Source organism: Metopolophium dirhodum, chromosome 7, assembly GCF_019925205.1.
Source record: "Metopolophium dirhodum isolate CAU chromosome 7, ASM1992520v1, whole genome shotgun sequence".
NCBI classification, from domain to species: Eukaryota; Metazoa; Arthropoda; class Insecta; order Hemiptera; family Aphididae; genus Metopolophium; species Metopolophium dirhodum.
Window position 1 is genome coordinate 10,794,744 of NC_083566.1, and position 24,009 is coordinate 10,818,752.

At 27.1% G+C, this 24,009-nt stretch overlaps 1 protein-coding gene across 1 annotated transcript; it reads right to left on the reverse strand.

The window, feature by feature from the left end:
- Window positions 1–1,451: 1,451 nt before the first annotated feature.
- On the reverse strand, window positions 1,452–23,413 carry LOC132948095 (uncharacterized). The gene is made up of 30 exons (XM_061018402.1): window positions 22,916–23,413; window positions 21,188–22,386; window positions 20,755–20,879; window positions 20,579–20,661; window positions 20,410–20,503; window positions 19,926–20,350; window positions 18,993–19,076; window positions 18,840–18,899; window positions 18,426–18,491; window positions 17,491–18,263; window positions 16,888–17,100; window positions 16,699–16,827; window positions 16,469–16,634; window positions 15,487–15,637; window positions 15,186–15,329; window positions 14,976–15,121; window positions 14,735–14,886; window positions 14,511–14,667; window positions 13,458–13,665; window positions 12,672–12,761; window positions 12,390–12,470; window positions 12,225–12,311; window positions 12,061–12,147; window positions 6,594–6,701; window positions 5,862–5,930; window positions 5,504–5,596; window positions 5,077–5,175; window positions 2,776–3,067; window positions 2,541–2,707; window positions 1,452–2,471 (listed from the first exon to the last, which is right to left on the reverse strand). The coding sequence occupies exons 2-30, from the start codon at window positions 22,365–22,367 to the stop codon at window positions 1,953–1,955; spliced, it is 6,048 nt and encodes a 2,015-aa protein (XP_060874385.1). The 5' UTR covers window positions 22,368–22,386; window positions 22,916–23,413; the 3' UTR covers window positions 1,452–1,952.
- Between the last annotated feature and the right edge of the window lie 596 nt (window positions 23,414–24,009).

Consider the following 24,009-nt stretch of genomic DNA (forward strand, 5'->3'; position numbering starts at 1 on the left):
TGTATGATCAACTAAAAAAATATGCACTTTGCATTGAAATCCGAGCCCTAATTTTAGGTAAGCAATCTATACCCGCGTTAGATTGCAGACACAGTGAAGTGGATGATAATATATAGACTATAGTTTTGAAGTAGAAAAAATATATTTATACAGTGTACCTAAAATAGTATTTTTTTTACCCTTTTTGATTTTGAAAAATCCTTTTTTAGTGGGTGTCTACATCACAAAACAAAACTATTGTTCAAATATCATACTCATAGCTTCAGCGGTTCCGGCTAGGCGATGATGAATCACTCAGGACTAGTAATTTTATATATAGAGTAATAAACTATGGGTAGCACACACAGATTTCTAGATAGTACTATGCATGACAAATTATATAATATTTAATTTATCTTGGTTATATTGGTTGGATTTAAGATATCTTAATTAAACATATACTATAATACAGCAATAGCACTCTGTACTAAAATCATAGACGTATAAACATAATAGTTAATATCATGTCTATGTCTAAAAAATGTAATACTTTACCAAAAATATCTAGTATTTGGATGTACTCTAATAATTTATTGAAAGTTGTTATATATTTTTTTAATTAATATCTTTTTATAATTTACATATTTTAATATATTTATTTACTATGGGTAGAAAACTCTGTGCTGTAGTTTCTTGCAATAGTTCAGGAAATCTATAGTATTTCCTACGAACTATCAAATATTAACTTAATGTAGAAGCTAATGGCCCATGTCCCCAAAGCTACAAAAAGATAAATAAAAAAAAAAATATATCAACTAAAAAAAGCGGGTAAGTGAAAATGCTCTGTAGTCTGTTGTACATTAGGCGTCTAGACTCTAGAGTCACTGTAATGGATGTGTTAAATTTTAATTCACTGATATAAAATAATTGTATACTAAAACGATTCTGAGCAAAGACCATCAGCCTATAAATTATAATATTACTAAGTAGGTATATTTTATGATATTATTGTGATTTGTGATTAAAGTAATTTATTTTACTACCGACATTAGTATCTACTACAGTAGGTTAAATTCATTTTTATCGAACAAATTGTATTTGAAAATGTCATTGTGTGTATAAATTATAAATATAAATACAGGCGGCAGGCGATGGCAACCTCCAGCTATTGCCCAGTAGAAGAAATTCGGGTGACTTCAATAACAACTATATTGAGCTGCCTTGAAAGTGGAAATACCTACCTCTGTTTTTACTTATTTTTTCCATTTTAAACGAACTAGGGAGGATCAGTTTAACTATTAATAATTAGTAAATAGTCTTTACTATACAATAACTTGTCGGAAATTTGGCAATCGGCATAGTTTATTTCAACTATAAAATAACACAATATTTAACTCCTTTTGGGTGTAACATACCGTGGAGGCAATATGTATTTTTAAGTGTAAATTGAAACAAAATGAATAAAAAACACAAATACAAATGCAGTTTTTTAAAACTTTAATATAATAGGTATATATAAATTAAAATATAGAATTTAACGAAAAAACATGACATGTTTAATAGAATGAAAAAAGGAAGTTATACAACTAAAATCTTACACATTTTTTTACAACTTGAATTTGTACATATTAATTGATATTATAATACATCACGTCCAATAATTTAAATTACATTTACCAAAATACCCAATCTAACAATATTATACATATATATATATTCAATATATATGCATAAATATAATATTTAAATGCTTCTTTTAATTTTTAACAACTTTGATAACAACATACATAATACCTAATATACCAAATAAATGGTAAATGTTTGATTAGTTTTTTTAATAAAAAATAGATGAAAATAAAAACAAAACTAATTAAAATTCCTAATTAGGTAACTAACGTTTTTGAAAAGGAAGAATTAAATAAATATTTCTTGTAAAAAGATTAACAAAACAACAGACACTTGACTAGATGACTTTAAGGTTCAGCTGCTAGCCATTTGTTTTTAGATTGATTGGTATCTGTTATGAAATTTATGTTGGCATAGTCAAGGCTATCTTTATTATCAGTGGCAATAGACACTAGTTGTAAGTTGTCCATTGGCCGGTAAAACGCAGATGCAGACTCTATGTCAATAACAACATTGGCTAATGATGGCTTGAATAGATCACCATCTGTATCAAGTGGTGCCGTGTAACTTTCTCTTCGATCTGAGGCCAAATCAGACATATTGCATACATTGAACCCGCCAATATGTATATATTCACGATCGCACTCATCCTTGACAACCTGTGACCGTGTATATTCTTCTTCGTTCAGTCCATCTATAGTAATGTTCAATGAATCATCATCAATGCCTTCCAAGTCTTCTGATATCGCAATATTAAAACCGGGATCCGCAAAATCAATGGGTTCCACATTGTTATTGATAATATTTACTTTGCTACTAGCATTTAGGTCAGTAATCACTGGATTACTTACGATTGGCAAACATTTCTGTCAAAACCATAGTAGATTAATAAGAACTTACGATTAATATTTTTTAATATTCTGTTGTTAACTTACTTTTTTAGGATGATGAGTAGTGCACAACATACCATTGCCCAGCGGATCTTTAAAAATATTCCCTTTGACATGCACAGCACAAAACGATTCCACACAAAATTTACATTTGGCAACTACCTTACGTTTGTTGCACAAAGAACAGAAATGAGAAGGGCAAATAAATCCGGCTAAAATAAAATAAAACAGGTGTCATTTAAATTCAGTATATCATATTTTTTGAGGGTAGTTAACTCACATTTTACAATTTTAGTTTTGTTAATGCAACTTAGATGAAAGACTCTGGGGCACTTTTTGTTTTTGCATGATAGTTCTGTATGTCCTTTTCCACAAATCAAACAAGAATTGTTTTTGTAATACGCTTTGGACTGTAAGAAGTCTTTGTTTATTTTAGTTTTCTTCATGACAACAGTTTTCCTCGACAAAATGTCCTCACTGTTTTTTATGATTTTTGACAATTTTTTTTTTCCTTTGTTGAATTTTATATTTGACACAACAGGCTGTACTTTTGTCTCCTTACTCATATCGTTCTAAACAAATATACCAATCATTAGTTTTAACTTTAATTCAAAGAAAGTTGTACCAACAAGCATAATTTATTTTAATCTCTACCAAGTGTTTCTTTTATCATGAGAATTTAAAAAAGTATTTATTTTTGAAAAAAAAAATATATATATTTATTACTATGTTTTATCTTTATCATTTTTGAGTTAAAACTCTTTTTGAATAATGCACTTTTAATTTCATATTCTAAAACAGAATATTTTTCTAAGTATTTTGATAAAAAAAAAATTGAATTTTGAAAGAGTAGTTTAGTAGTTATAAGCATTTAAGTTCAAATGAGCAGAGTAGTGGACCGCTTGTGGGGTAACCGCTCATCATCCCATTCTACTCATCAAAACATTAAATATTTATAACTCATTAACTATTAGTTATAAATTCAATATTCAAATATGTATCAAAATACTCAGAAAAATATTTTGTTTTCAAAAATGAAATTGAACTGTATGTTCTCATTTAAAAAAGTAAAAACTTAAAAAATTGTAAGGATAAAAATATATTATTTGAAGAACTGTTGTTGAGTAACAACCATGTAAAAAAAGTATTTCCAAAAACGCTGATAACATTTTGAAATAAAGAATGTCTTATGTTAAATAAACTATCTAGTATATCAGGGGTCGGCAATTGGTTTCGAAGTTGGTCCAGATGATATGAAAAAATATTTTCTAAGGTCCAGAACCTTTTTAGTAGATCAAGTTACTTTATGTATACAGAAAGATAAATAATGAAAAAAATCAACATTATAATACCTACATTGATCCACAATTCTATAAAATTTGAAAATTTAATTTTATAATTTAGATGCCACATTAATAATAATACTTTTCTACTAATCTACTGCCTGATACCTATTTAGGAGGGGGAGGGGGTCGGGGTTTAAGGTGAAATGTGTATTACATTGAAAAATATTCTTCCACGGAAATAATTCTCAGGCATTGTAACATTGTTATATTTTCATAAAACATTTTTTATCTAAAAGAAGAAGACTTCTAACAGCACACATTGAACTCAGATTTTTTATTTTATTTCAAATAATTGTAAAATGTAATTTATAAAAAACACATAAAATTGTATTACTTTTGAAGACATATTATTAAGTTTGAAATAGTTTAAAATATTGAAAATCGCAGTTTGATGCGACCTGTAAAATATTACCCTCTATAAAATAAAAAAATTTATCAAATTTGGCTGATTTTACAGAACAGGATCATTATTCCAGTAGAGCGTATTTTTGTATACAAAATTAAATTACATTGGCATCGGACGCCTTAATAAAAACCAAGATATTGTAAGCTTGAATTAAAAGCATTTAATCATTAAGTTAAAAAATTATACAACATATTAGAATAGAATTAATTTATTTCAGACCAATAGCACAAACATATGATAGTCAGGGAAAATAGTTTAAGTTTTGTATAACTTAAAATTACAGGAATCTGGATTATTTAGACTTATATTTTTAACTAACTGGATTATCATTCATAAAATTAATAATTTTAAAAATGTGGTAAATAATGATGAGTATGAATTAAAAAATGTATATAATTAGAAGAAATTTTAATTCAACAGCATAATAACCCAGCACTATCAGTATGTTAAACAAAGTATAGCAGAGGTCGGCCGCATTAGTTTCTTAAAAGTTAAGTATGATTTAAAAAAAAAAATTCATGGTCCAAAAAGTTATATATTCTAAAAAATAAAAAAAAAGTCAAATTTAAGTTATGTTCCGAGTGATTAGCTAGTTATTTTGGATTTACACAAAGACGAATAAATGAAAGAAAATTGCCTCTACCAAAGATTGAAAATATGTGAACCATGCATTAAGGTTGAATGTTTTTGGTGGTCTAGTATTTTTCCTTCATGGTCAACATATTGCCGACCTCTGATATACAATATCACTACTAGATAATTACAGTGTGCAATATAAATTTATTTTTTTTAAATTGTTAATAATTTATAATATATATTTTATATTTACTTTGGATAAAAACAAATGTCTACTTTTTGCCAGTCTAGTTAAATTATTCCGAGACTTTTCTTGAGGTCTTGTTGATTTGTCAGATTTAATATCATTGCCCTAATAAACAGATATTAAATATATGAATATTAATATTAATTTAAGTTAAACATTAGAAAAATTAATTCATGCTATGAAATAATAAATTAGGAGTTATTTACATATTATGCAACTTCAATTACTACAATAATGACAAAGTATTTAATTACATTTATGTTTTCTAATATCTCAAACATTTGTTCAATGTTTGTAAGGTCTTTAGTAGGTTTTCTTGAAATTCTTGTTGTTTTTTAAATCTTTAATATTTATTAAGCTCACACCAGTTCCTAATATTGCTATAAACATTTATCTAGAGCTAATGCGAATCAAATTATATATTTTAACTTACTTTATCTACAGAAGAATATAAAGTTTTAGCTGATGATAACTCTGTTAGGATAGGTGATGGCACAGGTAACAAATTGTGTTTGATCAGATTCTTCTGAAAATTAAATATTTCAAAATATACTAGGCGATTAATTCAAATTTAGAAACATAACTCATCAAACTTAAAATATAATACTCGATAAATAAAAATAATTCGATTTTTTACTTGAACAAATGGATTAATAAATTATTTTGAATTTTTTGTATATAATCAAATAAAAAAAATGAAGACAATTTATTGTTAGTTGATGAAATTGAAAAATATGAAATTAATTATTGTAACACATTTTTGTCAAAAGTATAATTAAATAATTTCCTACTTTTTTATAAGTGTTGAATTTTCTTTCTTTTTTCACTATAACAGAATTGTCTGTATCCAATGTATCATCCTAAAACACAAAAAGCACGTATAAATCTGAAGCAACAACAAATTATAAATAAAATTAGTTCATATATAGTTTTTAATTTTGGTACATAGTTCATATATATTCAATACCACTAAGTGTTACATTTTATGAACTATGTTGAAAATAAAAAAACTATACAAATGAGAAACCAATTTCATCAATATAATACTAGTGGACATTACCTTGCACGAACTTCATAATATTTTAAAATAGATGAAGTTTTTAAACACATTGTTAAATACAAAAATTAAGATGTTTAATCTAGTTAAACGAGAAATCAAACATACAGTTTGTAATAAATGAAGCAATTCAAATTAAGAGTGGTTTATATTATACTATATTATTAAATCAAATATAATAAGTAAATGTTGGTTAAGATAAAAAAGCAATATAAAATATAAACAATGATTTAGTATGTTTTGTCACAATCAAACAATAATCAGTCATAAAGTTACATCAGTACATAGTATAAATTCATTAAAATAATTAACAATATGTACATTTTGTCTGTCCAAATTAAAGTATAAAAAAGTATTTACTCTGTGTTTTACATAAACTACAAAATATTATGATGGTTTTGTATTACTAATTAAAAATCTCACAGTGCAAAAAAAGAATTTAATTATTTATTTCGTAATGTCATACTTTTATCAGAAGTTTTCTCGAAGAAAGCGTGGACAAACCATTCTTTAGCTTTTTTTTTGAACTAACATTTTTTTCGGATTCCGTAGAATCATCGACTGTAATGTCATCCTAAAAGTAATAAAAAAAATTAATTTGTACACAAAAATAAATTATTCATCATAATTGACAACTAATATACAGCATTATAAATAAACATTCCCAGATAGATACCTTAATTCTACAAGGATTTTACCCATCACTATTATTAGTTTTCTCAAATTTGAAATTTTGAAAATAGTTTCAAGAAAGTAGACACAAGTGAGCAATATTGACAAATGTAGCATCAACATTCAATACAAATAATTTCTAAAAGTCCATAAAAAAAAGTATAGAAATAAAAACAAAAATTAACATTACGTTAATAATTTTTGGAAATTACAAAAAAAAAAAATGTATCTGTAGGACTCATAGAATTATGAGAAACAACACAATATACAATACATGTTATATAAAATTGGAGATAATGAAGTTAATGAACTGTTCAAATGATTCTCTCAACAGTAAGAAAATATTATTTTTAATTGTATCACGCACTTTAAATATTGTTAAGACCTGAGATAAATAAAAAATAATTAATTAAAGTTAAATTTATTTGAGATACTTATAATAAAACATGTATTAACATACATGTTGGTAATTGGTTTATCCTTGTGATAATTCATATGTTATGTTATGAGATACAACACTTTCACTACCTACTAAACTTTCACTTTAGCACTAGTTTTTTTTGTACCTAAGAATTTGATAACAACTATAAAGCAAAGCATACCAAATTAAAATCTAATCTTGAATGTTTATATATATATTTTTTTTTTTATTGAAATCATATTATATTTAAGTTTGTAAAAGTAATGTAATACATTTTATAAAAGTAGGTATAGGCATTAATTACGTTTTTTATCACTGCAATTCACTTCATAAATATATTCATCTTTAATGTAATTTATAAACTAGAGACATAACATAATTTAAACTTACCCATATATAACTCTCGTACAGAAAATAATAGGATTACAAGAGCTACATTTAGAAAGAGAAATAGTAATCTGTTCCAAATAACACTAACACTTAATTTAAAAATAGGATAAAACAAAAAATATAATACTAATTGATGTTAAAAACTTGTACATTCACCTTAAAAATAATTACTAACTGTTCATAAAAATACTACATACTAATTGATTTTATTATTTTGTTTCAATAATGGTATCAATATTTCCAAAATTGAACTTAAGGTAGTGCAACAAGCACATTATTTTTGTATGAATTAAAATTAAATTAACACTTAATTGAAATAAAAAATTTCTTATACTTTTTTAGTCTTAAGAAATTACAAGTTACAACTATTATTATTAGTATATTAGAATACAATTTAAAAATTAGTAAAATAAATATGAATGTTAAACAATGTAGAACAATTGAAGAAATCAACCAATGGTGCATTTACTGAAACGTAACTAATGCAATAAAATCTTTTCCACAGAACAATTTTTTTTATGAATTCTTTATTTTATACAGCAGAACAAATTTAGTATAAAATTAGAGTATTAATATTAAATTGATGAAATAGAAAGTGGCGATTTCATTTAAGAATCAATTGATATTTTGAGTTGGTATAAATCAGTATAGATTCATTTTTCTTTAGTCATAAATGTATAAGTTGTATTCAGTGGCATACACACATATGGGAGGAAGAAACGTAACAATATATAAAAATGAATACAATTTAAAAATTGTTAACAATTTACCTTCATAATACCTATATTTATAAAAATAAAAATTAAATTAATAATAAACCAAGTGTTGTGTTACAGTCACCACCGAAGATATTATTAGATATCGGATATTCAAAATTATATTCTATAATATATACAACTCATTTTATTGTAGAGATTTCTGATTATTGATTAGGTTCAGATACAGACATGAGCCAACTGGTCAACAAATATTTATATGTCTTTATTATATCGGTATATCTCTGTATTTTTCAACTATCAAGCTAAAAGAATTAGCTATGTATAGCTATATAATTTTATGTTTAAATTTCTGATACCTTTTTTAATAATTGTACTTCTAAATTATCATAAATCAAAAACTATTCAGATATGTGGTAATTTTTAAGAATACGTCCACCATTTTTATGCTTAAATTACGCATGTAATGAAAATATGATTTTTGGAATTTTAAATACACTTGAAGACCATATTATTAAATATTTGAGATTTTCTTGTACTACTTAAGGATGATCTTTTGATAATACAAACGTCGGTTTTTCAAATAGGAACCCTTATTATTCACTTTTAACTATACAGCACATTTCTTTTTTACTTTTATATATTTAAATCAGTGTAGATTTTTAATTATATAACTTTGTGTACTAAGAATAAAATGTCTATGGTAATGGGTTAAGATGATTTGAACATGTTGGTAATAAATATTAAATTATTAATATAAATAATATAATTTATAAAAAATGATCCAAGCATAATAAATTCTACATCTTATGTTTTATTTTATTTTTATATATTACAGTTTATATTCTTGTAAAACTATTTTTAAGGATTATTATCTAAACATTTTAATAAAACAGAAATTAATCATTAGAATTTTGATTTAGATACACTAAACTTTCAAGTAAATCATCCATTAATTAACTTGTAGTAAAAAATGGGGGTTCTCATTTGAAAAATAGAAGTTTGTATTGCCACAGGACACTCCTTAAGTAGTATAAAAAATATAGTATTTAGATATGCTTAAAAATTTGAATAAATGTTATATTATTATTTTAAGAGAAAAATGGGGGCGAACAAGCTTAAAAAATCACTGTATATACAGTGTGTCCAGTCTTATATGTACCACTAAATATCACAGACCGATGGCCTTAAATTTAAAATCAGTTCACTGTGATGGATAAGTGAGACCAAAGTGCACTTCATTTTGGGGAAATTTCAAATTTTTAACTCCTTTGGTTCACGCATGCGCAATACAACTTAAGTTTTTTTGAATAGCGACCCTTATTTTTGATACCAGATATGGGTAGATCATTTTTTTATAGTACATTTTGATTCATTGACCATAGTATTAAACCCAAAATTGACCAAGTTACAGGCTAACTGAGTTTTGAAAATTGAAAATAATTTTGGCAGCTATGCACAGATAAGTAACTCGACGACTGAAAATTTGTTTGGAAAATAACGGGGGCAATTTTGAACATTTTATTAGATAAACAAATGTACTTAAATTAGATAATACAAAGTAATTTACTTTTTGTTTCATTATTATGTATGTATGTATCATGTATTCATGTATTTTTTCATGAACCTATTCATTAAAAAAATCTACTCATTACAAATGTACCATGTTTTATAAAAAATTGAATTATTTTCAATCTTCAAAACTCTGTTAACCTGTAACTTGGTCAATTTTGGGTTTAGGATTAGTCATTGGATCAAAATTAGCTAGAAAAAAATTGTCTATTAATATCTAGTGTCAAAAATAAGAGTTGCTATTTCAAAAAACTTAAATTGTATTGCGCATGCGCGAACAAAAGAATTTAAAATTTTCCAAAAATGTACACTTAGGTACCACCTATATATCACAGCAAACCGTTTTTAAATCTAGTGCCATCGGGCTGAGATATTTAGTGGTACATAAAGATGGGACACACTGTATATGATTTTTAATGTAACCCCTCCCACTTAAAATATCTGTATCAGATATCAGAACTAAGATTTAAGTATTAAATAAAAATAATTGGACATATTTAAAAACAATTGTTTTGGAATCATGAATTGGAAACAAAAGTTGGAATGTTCTGCAAAACATGTATTGATATACTGTGTGTTAAATGTTATTAATGATGTCTGTATATTAAATAAAAACTATTTTGACATGAATATTATCAAATGTTAAACAAAGATGTAATTATTAGAGGCTACATAAGTCACTAGTAAATATCATTAATTTAATATAATTGTAGAAATAAATAGTTGCTAAAATATTAAAATAAAATATAAATATGTACAGTTAATATTATAAAATATACTCTATACTCTATTCAAGTAAAGAAACATACTCGGCAGCAAATTTGTGTGCAGAGGTGTGGCTTTGCTAAACTGGGGGACACAAATGGTTGTTTCCCGGCAAATGACAAAAATTTGTAGTCACCAAATAACTTTCTTAAATTGAATAGAGTATTTAAAATCAAAGAATATACATTATACATAAACATATCACCATGTTTAACCTCAAACACATTCCTACAACTGTCTAAATTTAAGTTAGAAAAAAATTATTCTCAGGAAAAACCATGTATACATAATCTTATACAATAATACTTGATCATTGTTCACAAAAATTATTTAGTATTAGAAGTTTGATTTTTAAACCATGGTTAGAAAGAAGATGAAATGAAGATTAAAAATGAAAAACATTACAAAACATATTGATTATAACTTATAAGTATTTCTTTGAATATGTACAAAGGAAACCTAATATTTTTGATATGCGAGTTAATATAAATAAATTTTTTATTATTGAAAAAGATTATTTATTAGAATAGTGATATAATACAAAGTGCAGTTAAGCGTATTTAAATAAAAAATATTATATTCAAAATGTTTTTGCAAATTAATGATACTTTTAACAAACATATATTTTCATTTGGACAATAAAACTAATATATACTAACAGTTAATATTTTGTCCTGTTTAATTTTGTATACCATATTATGTTTCTTACACAATAAAAATTACATATCTGGACTAGGTATGGCCAGTTTAATTTATTACATTTTGTGAATAAAAATTCTTACTATAGCATTTACCAATTGGAACTTATATAATTAAGGGCCGTTCTTACAATGTCCGGTTAAAGTTAACCGACACTTAACCGGCCCAATTCTGCCAGTAATAAAATCTGTTATCAGTTGATTAGCGTTAACCGACACTTTACCGGACATTGTAATAACAGTCCTAAATGGTTAAAAAGTTATTAAAAAAATATACATTTTTATTTTATTACTAAAGTTTTCAACATACTTAATAATTGTACACGTCAATGATTTTATATAATATTATAATATAGGATAATAATAAATTAATAACATACAAATTGATTTGTGAATCAAGTACTTTATGTACCTAAATGATTCTGATCATTTTCAAATAGATATTTTTGGTATTCTAAATTAAAAGGAGAACAAAAAGTGGTAGATATTACAGAATTACTAAAACCACTATAAAAAATTCACTTTTTAAAATTTAAATCAATAAATTTTATATATAACATTAAGTTTAAAAGGTAATTTAAATTTAAATTGATTCATCAGTTATGAAAATTTAGTTAATAAATTAAAACAGCCTATGACAATTTGACATAGATTTATAATTACAATGTAGATCTCTTAATTGTTTTTTTTGTTACATACTTTGGTAATATTGGCGATGTTCCTAGCGGAATTTTTCCATTTCCCTTTTACAACAGCAGGTGTTTCTGAGAATTCTGAATTTGCATTCTAACATCAAAACCGAAAAGAAAAATAATTAATTTAATAATAAAATATGAGTCAAATATTAGGTCATTAAAATATACTTTTAAGGTAGTTGATGATTTGCCAATAGATGTTTTTGATTTGGATTTTTTGGAAAGTACAATTTTCTCAGCATTAGATGCTTCAACCTAAATACATTTATTTGATTTTTATTACATACATTTTTATAAAATAATAAAAGCCAATTATTGCGATTTATTTATTACCTTATTTTCAGTTGTAGAGATCTTTTGATCATTGCTAATTACTTTAGATAATTTTGACTTGTCTGAATCAGAAAAATTATCCTATGAAAATAAAGAAAATTTACTAAAATAAATGAAACATCTAAATGTTTTAAGAATAAATTATATATACACATAGAATAATGATAGGCCACTATGATTTCATAGTTATAATAACACAGATCAAACGGAAATTCTAGTAGCACAATTCTTATTCTAATTGAGTAAACAAATGCATTTTTAATTAGATTAGTATATGATTACCTTCAGTTTTAACGGTTTTCGTTTGTTTTTTGAAGAAACCTTGCACTTATCAACATCGTTACTTGAAATAACTTTCTTTTTCTCTTCTTCCTATGAAATTAAATATTTAAATTTATTTTAAAACCTTGATCACTGTATTATATTCATAATTCTGTGGTTAGGCTTATGTTTAGACAGGTGCCCTATTACCATAATCTGTGGAAAGAAGGCCTATACGTTGCTAATACATCTAAATCATCTATATAAATACCAGCAAAGTTTGAAGCAGTCTAACAATCTCTTTGAAAAGGACTCTACGCAGACATTTGTTGTCTTCGTCTTACAAGTGTGTAACGTCGCAAATTGTATGCTCGGCAGATCACATTTAGCTCAGTTAGTTTAAAAATCAGAGTGAATTGACCTCTTTATAAAATTGAAATGTAAAATTATTATATAGGGCATCTTATACGTTTTTTGTTATATTTTAATTTTAAAGCGAGTATTTTATGATGTACAAAGAATTTACAATTTTAAAATACTCTTAGCTCGCTTTGAAATTAAAATATAATATTTAGCCTATGAGATGCCCTAAATAATCATCTTACCTTTCAGTTTTATAAAGAGATCAATTCATTCTGATTTTTAAACTAACGGAGCTAAATGTGATTTGCTGAGCATAAAATTTGTGACGTTGCACCCTAGTAAGATGGAGACAACAAATGTCTATGTCTTCATGTATTACTTACCTTGTAGGATAATACACCATACATTTTCACTTAAAATGTTAACATAATAAACAATAATTACCACTTTCACTCCAATAAATTTAGAACATCTTGTAGCTCCACATTGACAAGGTTTTTTCTCTACACCCGAGCAACTCTGCAAACGGTAATCAAAAACCAGCTCTGTACCAGTTGGAATGTCATGTAAAGCAAAAAGTCCAATCCTAGTATCTCCATTCACCGTCCATTTTTGGGTTACACAATTTGGTTCACACGAATGGTTCATAAACCTATTGTAAATAAAAAAAATATTAAATTCGAGAAAATGTTGCCATAAATATGGTTACTCTACCTTGTTAACTATATTATCATAAATAACACAAACTGAAAATTAAGGTTTTTAAATATTTTATACTAAGTCATAAAACTTAAAATAAGAATAAAGAAAAAACTTTATTATTCAAGAATTATAAAGAAGTTACAGTAAGACAACATCCTAAATTTGTTATATACTTTATATAAAGTATGATAACTAAATAAACTAAAAATATTTATGTGTATCAAAATTATTTCTTAACTTAGCAATGGTTAAGTGTAAATAAAACAAATAGTACAAAAATTACAAAAATATCAATTAGGTACTAGCTATAAACATTGAACAAAATTATAACATAATTTGTGACAATGTGTAGGTACTAAGGTAATCAAGAGACGCCTGTGGGATAAATTGCACAATGATGATTGCAAGTTGAGTCATCAAATATAATCATTAATTACTAAATTCATTGACCTATAAGCCAGAAGCATGTTTTGTATAAGCATTTCGATGGTGATATCAAACCCCGTACACCCAGAACAAGAACACAAGGACGGTGTCTTCGACATTATTGAATGATTGGAAACAATATACACAGCAGATATTCAATGATAGATAAAATTAATTAAGTATTATTCATTTTCTAAATTCCTCTTTAAAATTAAATTGTATTATTTGAATTAAATAATAAATAAATGAGGATAGATAGTAGATACTGTTAGATAGTCATTGTCTCTTATAACACTTTGTCAGGGTAGGTTAAGTTAATAACTTAGAAATTGAGAAATATAATTTTAATTTATAAGAATTAGTTTTTACCTTGATAAATTTCCTTTTGGCCCAGCGTCAATTGTTCTACAATTATCTATAGTCAAAAAATAATAATTTTGTTCATTCCTTTGATGCATTTCCAAGCATCTCCTTTGAAATTCTTCTTCATCGATTACATCACCGACATACTCGATCACAAATGAACCTTAATTTTAAACAATCATTATTAACACTATTTTAAGATTATACTAAAATGTTTAGTATTATCAAACCTTCTTTTATATCTTCTAATGTCTTAAGACCCCAACCTCTACCTTTTGTCAAAAAGGGGACCATAGCAGGGTACAACGTTTTTTCAAATCTTTGGTTATTACATTTGTCTCCAGCAGGACATACTTTTGGTTCACATTCAAACATAAGCATTCTATAAGTTAAATCAAAATTAAGAATAACAAAATACAAGATTCAGTAAAAACTTTTATAGGTAATTTGGAAATGTTGTAAATAAAATACCTATTTATACAGTCAGAACCAGGACCACATGGATTTGGCTTTGTCGGATCACATTCACAGGGAGTCATTGCGGTAATATCGAATTCCATATTTTTGACATTGCCAATGGGTTTGTTGAATTTTATTCTTGTAAATTTTGGAGGCTTCTATAATAACAATAAAATAAAAAGTACATTATAAATTATTAATTAAAAATCATATATAACATACCGTAAAAGATTTTGCTACTATAGCATCATTTTTTTCCTTTTCTAAAATATAAGCACTATGGGCTTGAGCTGCTTCTAAAATGGAATCTTGAAAAACTTTATCTATAACCTTCATATTATTTTTTCTTAAAACATTCTCATCATCCTAAAATAGAGAACACATTTAGGACATTTCTCCAAAGTTTTATAAAAAATAGAGCTAATTTTTTTCTGATGCGATTGTGTAATGCTAGTATTAGACTCAACCAAACTAATTTACATATATTTTTTTTATTCTAGATTCATAAACAAGTTATAATTACCCCTTCATGAAAGTTAAATACTCGTCCTCGATTTACCCAATAATAATCATAAGTTCCAAAAAATCGAACAGCAAATTGTCCAACAGAATGTGATATTGCACTAACAGTATCAGGAACTTCATTTGGAAAAATAATTTGAGCTGGCCACCACCTAAAAACAAGAAAGTATAATTAGAAATAATTTGTAAGATTAATTAACAAAATAAGATAATTTATCACTAAATATAAACCATATTCAATTTAACTTTTCAACAGCAAATATACAATTTTACCTATACAATAATTAGGGAGAAAACAACAATATTTAATAATTTATTTGGTAAAATTATAAAAACATATATAATAATTTTTAAAATTAACTGATATAGTCTATTTACCAAAATAATATACATTTTTGGTGCATAGTTTCCCACAAATGAGATTAACTGATCCTGTAGTGGTAGGTGCTGTTTTGATGGGGATTGACTAGTTTTACTCCTGCCACTCGCTGGTAACAGAATTTATATAAATTATATAGCTAGACAAAACCATCAATTTTTTCATACAGATATACAGAGCATATATATATATATAATAACAAACATTTTGTATATGTCACTATATTATTACTATTTAGAAGAAATGTCTAAAATATGTTCTGTATAAATTGTGAAAGTATATAGATATATAATTTATATTATCCATATGAATTTGGGTACCAGCAAGTAACAGGAGGATACCAAATCCATTAAGTCAAAAACACGAAAATGAATGTTTATAATGTAAATACAGATTAAAATTATAAAATTAAGGAAATCGGAAACTATAATTTCTGTAATAAATATTTAAAAACATCTTTGGTCAAAAAATTATAAATAATACCAATAATGTCACTAAACATGCAAAAATTCTAGGTTAGATTTTTTTCAAGCTTGTGACCTCAAAAAAAAAAATAATGTTAATTATTTAACACTGTAGTGATAAATAAAATCAAGAATCATACCTATAATTCCCAATCTTAACCCATACAATTTCACCATATAGAGGATATCGTCCAGTTTGACATTCTTCACAAGTAAAACCACCTTCAAATTCTGATGGGTCCTGATTTAAACAATCAATGTGGAATGATGATGGACACAAATCACAGAAAACTAATGAACCACCTCCTTAAAAATATAAAACATTTTTGATAGAAACCAAACAGACTTAAACATTTGATATAATAATCACCTAATGCACAAATAAAACACCATGTAGCATTATAATGATAAATTTGCACTTTAACGGGTTCAAAATGTCGACTGCAAATAATATCATTGTATGTTAAGACTTGACAACCAGCTGGTAAACAGTATTCACCTATAAATACATACAAAATATAACATCGGAAATAATGAATTATTTTAAAAATTGTGTTACTTCTATGATAGGCTGTTGGGCATTTTATACACCGGGTTATTTTTTCAGCGGGAAAATGAGTTGTACATGAACTTTTAGGGTTATCCGAAATGCATAAATGACAAACATGATGTGGACATACTACACATCGGACATTGTTCCGTGACCCTTGAATCCACTGACATTGAGGCCAATCTTTTAAACAAGATTCATGAAAATATTTTCCACAGCTGGCTAAAAATAATTTATTTAATTTTATCAGTAGATCTTATTTAACATTTTACATTTTGTGTTGATTCATAGATCTAGCATATACTTTACAGCCTAAATTTAAGTAATAGACAATTCAAAACATATAAACTAATTAATAAATTGTACAGTTTTTAATGCTTCAAAATTTAATTTAATAAAAACTTTAATGTAATGATTTCATGACTTTTTTTAAATTTAAATTTGTAAAGAAATTATGACTATCAGAGTTGATAACACTTTTAATTCATATTTAATAGTTATGAAATTATAAAACAGCGCATATACTCATATCAATATCTTCTAACATTGTATAATAAGTTATAATAGGACAACAGTAAAAATAATTCACTTATTTTTGATATTTCTACTTACATATTTTACAAACAATCTTTTGTCCAGCATCGTCAATATCCAAGCCACACACAAAACAGTTTGTTTTACCAGCTTTACATAGGCTGCACATATATTTTAAATTGTCTAATGATATTTTTTCATCAATGTTGATTGGTACAGTTGGAGTAACATTTTTCTCTTCAGACGTTCCCGAAATAGAATCTCCATTTACACTTTCTAATTCACTTTGAGTATTATCATTTTCAGTAAGAATGCAACTATCATTTTTAAATAGTTCATCCGATTCAAATTGATTAAGCAATATGGTTTCTTCATTAGTATAACTAGAACATTGGGTTTGAGATAAGGTCCGTAAGCCATTAGATTTAACGTCATGGTCTTTTTTAAATAATTTAGCAGTGTTTTCTTCTTCTAAGTTATTTATAAGCTGAGAATTATCAACAATAGAATCTTCATTTTTCTGTGTGATTTTTGAGTAATGTCTTTTACGGCGACCAGACGTTTTTTTAATTTTGGTTTTAATCATTGGTATACTTTTGGTCTTATTATATCTTTCCTCGCTTTTATCTAAACATTCTTTATGAAAATAACTTTGACATGGACCCAAACATTTAACTGTGTCCTTAATATTTTTACAAACTACACAAGCTCTTTTCCAGGTTTTTGTAAAAAGCTGTTTGTTTTGTGAACTAGTTAAGAAAACTGAACTGTATGTTTCATTTTTTGAAGAAGCTTCACTTTCTGTCGTATCTGGTTCTGGGCTACTTTCATGTTTAACTGTAGTAGATTTTCTGAAGACCACAGAAAATAGAAAATAAAAATTAATACAATTTTATTAATAAAAAACCATAAACAATTATATAATTGTTTTATTAATAGAAAATTTTATTTTAGTTTTCATAAAAACATAAGTATATCTTTTAGAAATAATAACTTTCAGTTTAAAATGTTACCTTCCAGTAGAGTTTTCTTTTTCAATAAGTTGTTTTCTAGTAACTGTTTTCTTAGAATTGGATGAACTAAAATACATATAAATATTTAATTTTAGTTGCTCGAGTACTTGACTATAAAAAAATTAACTTAGTTGAATTTATTTTATACTCATCAACATGAGTACTATTTTTTTGGGAAAAATAAATGTGAAAACTATAAATATTATACAACCACAATATTTTTATGTTGTGTATAGGTAAGCAAGAAATACCTTCAAATACACAAGTAACTTTCAGTACTAATTTAGAATAATCAAGAATTGTCGATAATACAATACTTGGACCATTTCAAGTATTTAACTTTTGAAATAGTCTAAAAAAAAATGAATGCTCAATTCAACTTGTTTTCAAAAAATAATACTCAAACAACTCTACCTTTGTAAACGTATAGAATGATCACCGTTGATTAAATTGATTTCTTTATTTGAGTTGGTACTGCAATTATAAACACAAAATAATATTTAAAAACATAAAAATATACCTTTATAATAAACAAATACACTGATAATTATATATAATTATATTTACTTTATATGAATTGTACTTTTTTTTTTTGAACGACGAGAACTTGGAAAAATAATAGTATCTTGATCATATTCTCCTTCTAATATGCTAGAATTTATAATATTAAAAAAATAAGATCAATTTGTTTTTTATCTCTAGTAGAAAAAATGTATTAATTTGACATTCCAATAACAGTAAACATCTAATTAATGAGTGGGGCCTGGCAAAGCGGTGGCTGATCATAGTCATTAAAGTGCGTTGAGGTCAAGAATGGTCCGGGGCGTCATTAGCTCTCTGACAATTGACCACTCTGGTTTTAAGTGACAAATCCTAGCCCCAGAATCCACATACACACACATTTTTAAGTAGGGAGGGGGGGCAAAATAAAAATCTTTGATAATACGCAAATACTATTTTTTGTTTATACAAGTAATAAAACAATGTGAACTAAAATAACAGTAGGGACATGCTGGTTACCCCTCCTCCCAGACAGACGCCCATGTTTGATAACTTTTCCTTATTATAATATTTATGTATAATATGTATAATATATAAATCAAGTCAGCTAAAAAGGTAAATATAAAATCTATCCTATAAGTATATATTATTACATATTTTTCAAACACGCTAATCCCTATTATTTCCCTTAATACTACATTATTCAAATTCTGATTATCAGAATTTTTAAGTATACCTAAGGAACATATTTTAAAATTTCTGATATTTTTTGTACTACTTAAGGCATATCCTGTGGCATACAAACATTTATTTCTCAAATTAGAACCCTCCTTATCCAATTTTACTGTAAATTATTTAAAATATGGTCTTTATGTGCGATTTAAAAATCACAAAATCAGAATTTGAATATGTGTATAATTTAAGCATAAATATAGCGAAAGCTTAAAAATTCAACCAGTATATTAATTATTTTATTTGAATACAATTTTTTTTTTTTACCTTATTTCAAGTTTCCTATGATGAGGTACCGTACGAGTAGAAGATGTTGTGGTTGTAGCTGGGTATTTATCTTGATTATCAGATACACTATTACTATCATTATTTTCTGGAGAATTCATTATTGAATAAGATAAATCATATTTATTGGCAACTGAACTTTTTGGTGGATACGTTTTTGTTGATCTTCTTTTTTTTACAGTTTCCTGTTTTACTTTTAAACCTAAGTCTTCCATAAAAGCATAGCTCATAGAAAAATCAGAAACAGTACTATCCGCATCATCTGATCTTGACAGTAGAGGAATGTCTATTGATCTTGATGATGTACAATTCATAGCTATGTTTTCAGTCTTCATTATTTTGGAATCATTATCTTGTTCAGGAACTGTTAGGGATCTCTTTCTTGAATAAGTACGTACTTTTAAAGCCTTAGAATAATATAATATTCAATCAATTAACAGCAATAACAAATAATATTTTTACTTACAGCAACAGTGCCTTCAGATGATTTATTTAAAACAGATGGAGTTACAGAATCTGAATTACAAAAAGATTTCAAAAATTCTATCAATCTCAATTCTCTGAAATATAAAATACATCTTGTATAATTAATAAAAATATTTTTGGTATTATAAATAACTGTATTCAAAACATACCTATCAAGTTTCATCAAATTATCAGCTTCTTCAACTGCCAATTCCCACGTATCAATAAGCTTTTTACTATTCTTAAAGTAAGTCTGTAAATATTAATAATTATCAAATGCAAAAAATTAAAAATTAATCTTTTACAACTCAAATAATATAATTATATTATATTAATTTATACTTACTAAAGTATTAGGATACTTTAAAAGTAATTCACATTTTCCATTGTAACTTTCAGTAGTTGTGGCCCAACTTCTTCTTCCTTTATCATTACAAAAGCGGACATGTATCAATAATCGCTTTTTTTCTTCTGAAAAAATATAATATATTATAAATACTTACATAAAAAAATGTAACAAACATAACAAATTAAGCTAATTAAGGTCAGAAAAAATAATAATGTAATACTTAGTCACTATAGTACTTAATTTACAAATGACTAGAACATTTTGAAGTTTAATCATTTAAAAAATGATATGCCTTATGTGTTATGTTAGTTATTATAATATTATGCTATATTTTTAACAATATAATATTCTGTTAAGACTTAATTAATTAAAAGTGCATTAGTAGTTCAATCATGAAATTCTAGTAAGTATATTATTATAAAAAGCTTACTATAATGAATATTCAATGTTGGGTCAATACAGACAATGCTTGGCCAATATGGATACTTCCCAATTTTAGCCCAAACAATATCACCAATCTTGTAATCCTCGATTTGCTTAGAACTAGTACTAGCAGGTTTGTCTAATAATGAATCAAAAACATCCACATCCATATCATTAAGTGAATCTTGAAGGGAAGGAGTAGTTAGTGTATTGACAGCCTCATCGATATTTAAATGAGATGTATCAGACATCAGTGGTGTATTCAAAGCCTCATCACTACTCAACAAGTTGTTATTTTGATGAGATGTATCAGACAGCAGTGGTGCATTCACAGCCTCATCGCTATTTAAATGAGATGTATCAGACAGCAGTGGTGTATTCAAAGCCTCATCGCTACTCAACAAGTTGCTATTTAGATTAGATGTATCAGAAGGTAGTGGCGTATTCACAGCCTCGTCACTATTTAAGTGAGATGTATCAGACAGCAGTTGTGTATTCAAAGCCTCATCACTACTCAACAAGTTGCTATTTAGATTAGATGTATCAGAAGGTAGTGGCGTATTCACAGCCTCGTCACTATTTAAGTGAGATGTATCAGACAGCAGTGGTGCATTCACAGCCTCGTCGCTATTTAAATGAGATGTATCAGACAGCAGTGGTGTATTCAAAGCCTCATCGCTACTCAACAAGTTGCTATTTAGATTAGATGTATCAGACGGCAGTGGCGTATTCAAAGGCTTGTTGCTGTTTAAATGAGATGTATCAGACGGCAGAGGTATATTAGCCTCATCACTGTTTAAATGAGATGTATCAGACAACAGAGGTATATTCACAGCCTCGTCACTATTTACTTCAGATGTATCAAACATCAGTGGTGTATTCATAGCCTCATTGTTACTCAACAAGTTACTATTAAGATGAGATGTATCAGCCGGAAGTGGTATGTTCACAGCCTTGTCGTTACTCAACAAGTTGCAATTCAAATGAGATATATCAGTCGTCGGCAATGGTGTATTCTCAGCCTCGTCGCTACTTAATGAGTTGCTATTTAAATGAGATATATTATTCGGTAGCACAGGATTGTTGTCAAAAATGAGGACATCAATCGTATTTGGTTGACCATTATCGTTAACATAGTCTTGGCTAGTTTCTAAAAAAACATTAACCGGTTCTGTAATGTCGGCCATCGTGTTAAGAAAGTCAAACCTGTAACAACAAATTTGTAATAAAGCACACAATTTAAGGGTTCCTTTATGTTGTAACAGTAATCAAATTTCTGCAAAACATATAATACATCAAAAGGCGTTTCGCAAGACATCAGCAGCGCTCCGCCACAGCGTTTGAGTATCGAATTGTATAACGATCGCACCGTAATAATAATCAAAGGAACAACACAGAACACCAACCCAGGTCATTGGTCATTAATTGAAGACTGAACGCTAGTAAAACGACGGTCAACAGCTACCAGTGACTACATTAACACGGTGACGTTAAAAAAGGGGTTGAATCAACGGACATTCACTTTCTTACCGTCATAGTTATTTTATTCAAGAGTAAGAGTACAAATAATCGTAGATAAACCGCTTTAAACGTAGTTGTTTTAACAGCGTTCGGTCTTCGATTAGTGACCTGGGTTGGTGTTCTGTTTACATGTCTTGGTAAGATTATTACGGTGCGATCGTTTTACAGTTGTTTATTTGTAATCGTTTAATATTTGCTAATAAGTATTCAGTACCTCTGAGACGCGGCGACGACAATTCTGTCAAGACATGACGGGCAATTCCTAGAGACTTTTGTGCGTTGGTAACGAACCGGAATAAAGTTTATTAAATAAACTAGCTCGGCTCTTAAGTCTCTAGTCCTGATCCTCCAGCATCAGCAGCCGTAGTATAGTAGCGAGATTTTTTTTCAGTCTTAAGAGGCAATCGTCAAGTGACATTTAATTAGACAGTCATTCCGCGTCGAATCATGTTAAAACAAATATCGAATTTATAAATGCATCTTAACACTACCCAGGTATATCACTACACGTATATTCGTACAATAGTAAATAGTACATTAATTATTGAATTATAGTTGATAATTAATAATTAAAATTATTAATAAATAATTAATAATTATAATATTATGTATATAGTATATTATATGCGTGAGTGATAAAATGGTAGTTGAAGCAAGCGGTAACAGAAGAGGTAACCAGTTAACGCGCACCAGTGCGCCACCCCAACGATACTGCCATACGGCATACACCATAGTACAGACAAAACGAATGAATAGTGAATACCCTAATTGTAAATTATTATTTTTTTTCCATCAGACCGACCGTTACGTCGAGAGCTCGCGTCGCACTAATGCCAACCGTCCCGCGATTGAGCCCCGCTGGTGCTGTTTCAAATATAGATGGCGCGCGACTATTGACGGCGAATATAAAACGATGTCGCAATATGGCATCCATATTTTGTCATGATGGCATCAAACTGTGAGAAACTATGGCCAAATAAATAATAATATTATGCTATTTGGCCGTGTCATGTACTCATGTGTTATAATATTGTGTGAAACAGTGAACGACATTTTCATAATATAGCACAGACTAACGCAAGATAGGATTAATAATTACTTATTATAATTCTATCTTACTATCTTGAGTCCGTGTTATAAAGTGACGAAAATCTATGAATAAATAAGAATTTACAAAACTGAATTTTAGTATTTACCTAGCTATTTATGTGACCTGTGTAGTGTAAACCCGCATACATGAGTGTTGGGTGGGGGTAGTTTCACGGGGGCAACTCCCGAGTGCGTCCCGTTTATCATATCGTACCTTTT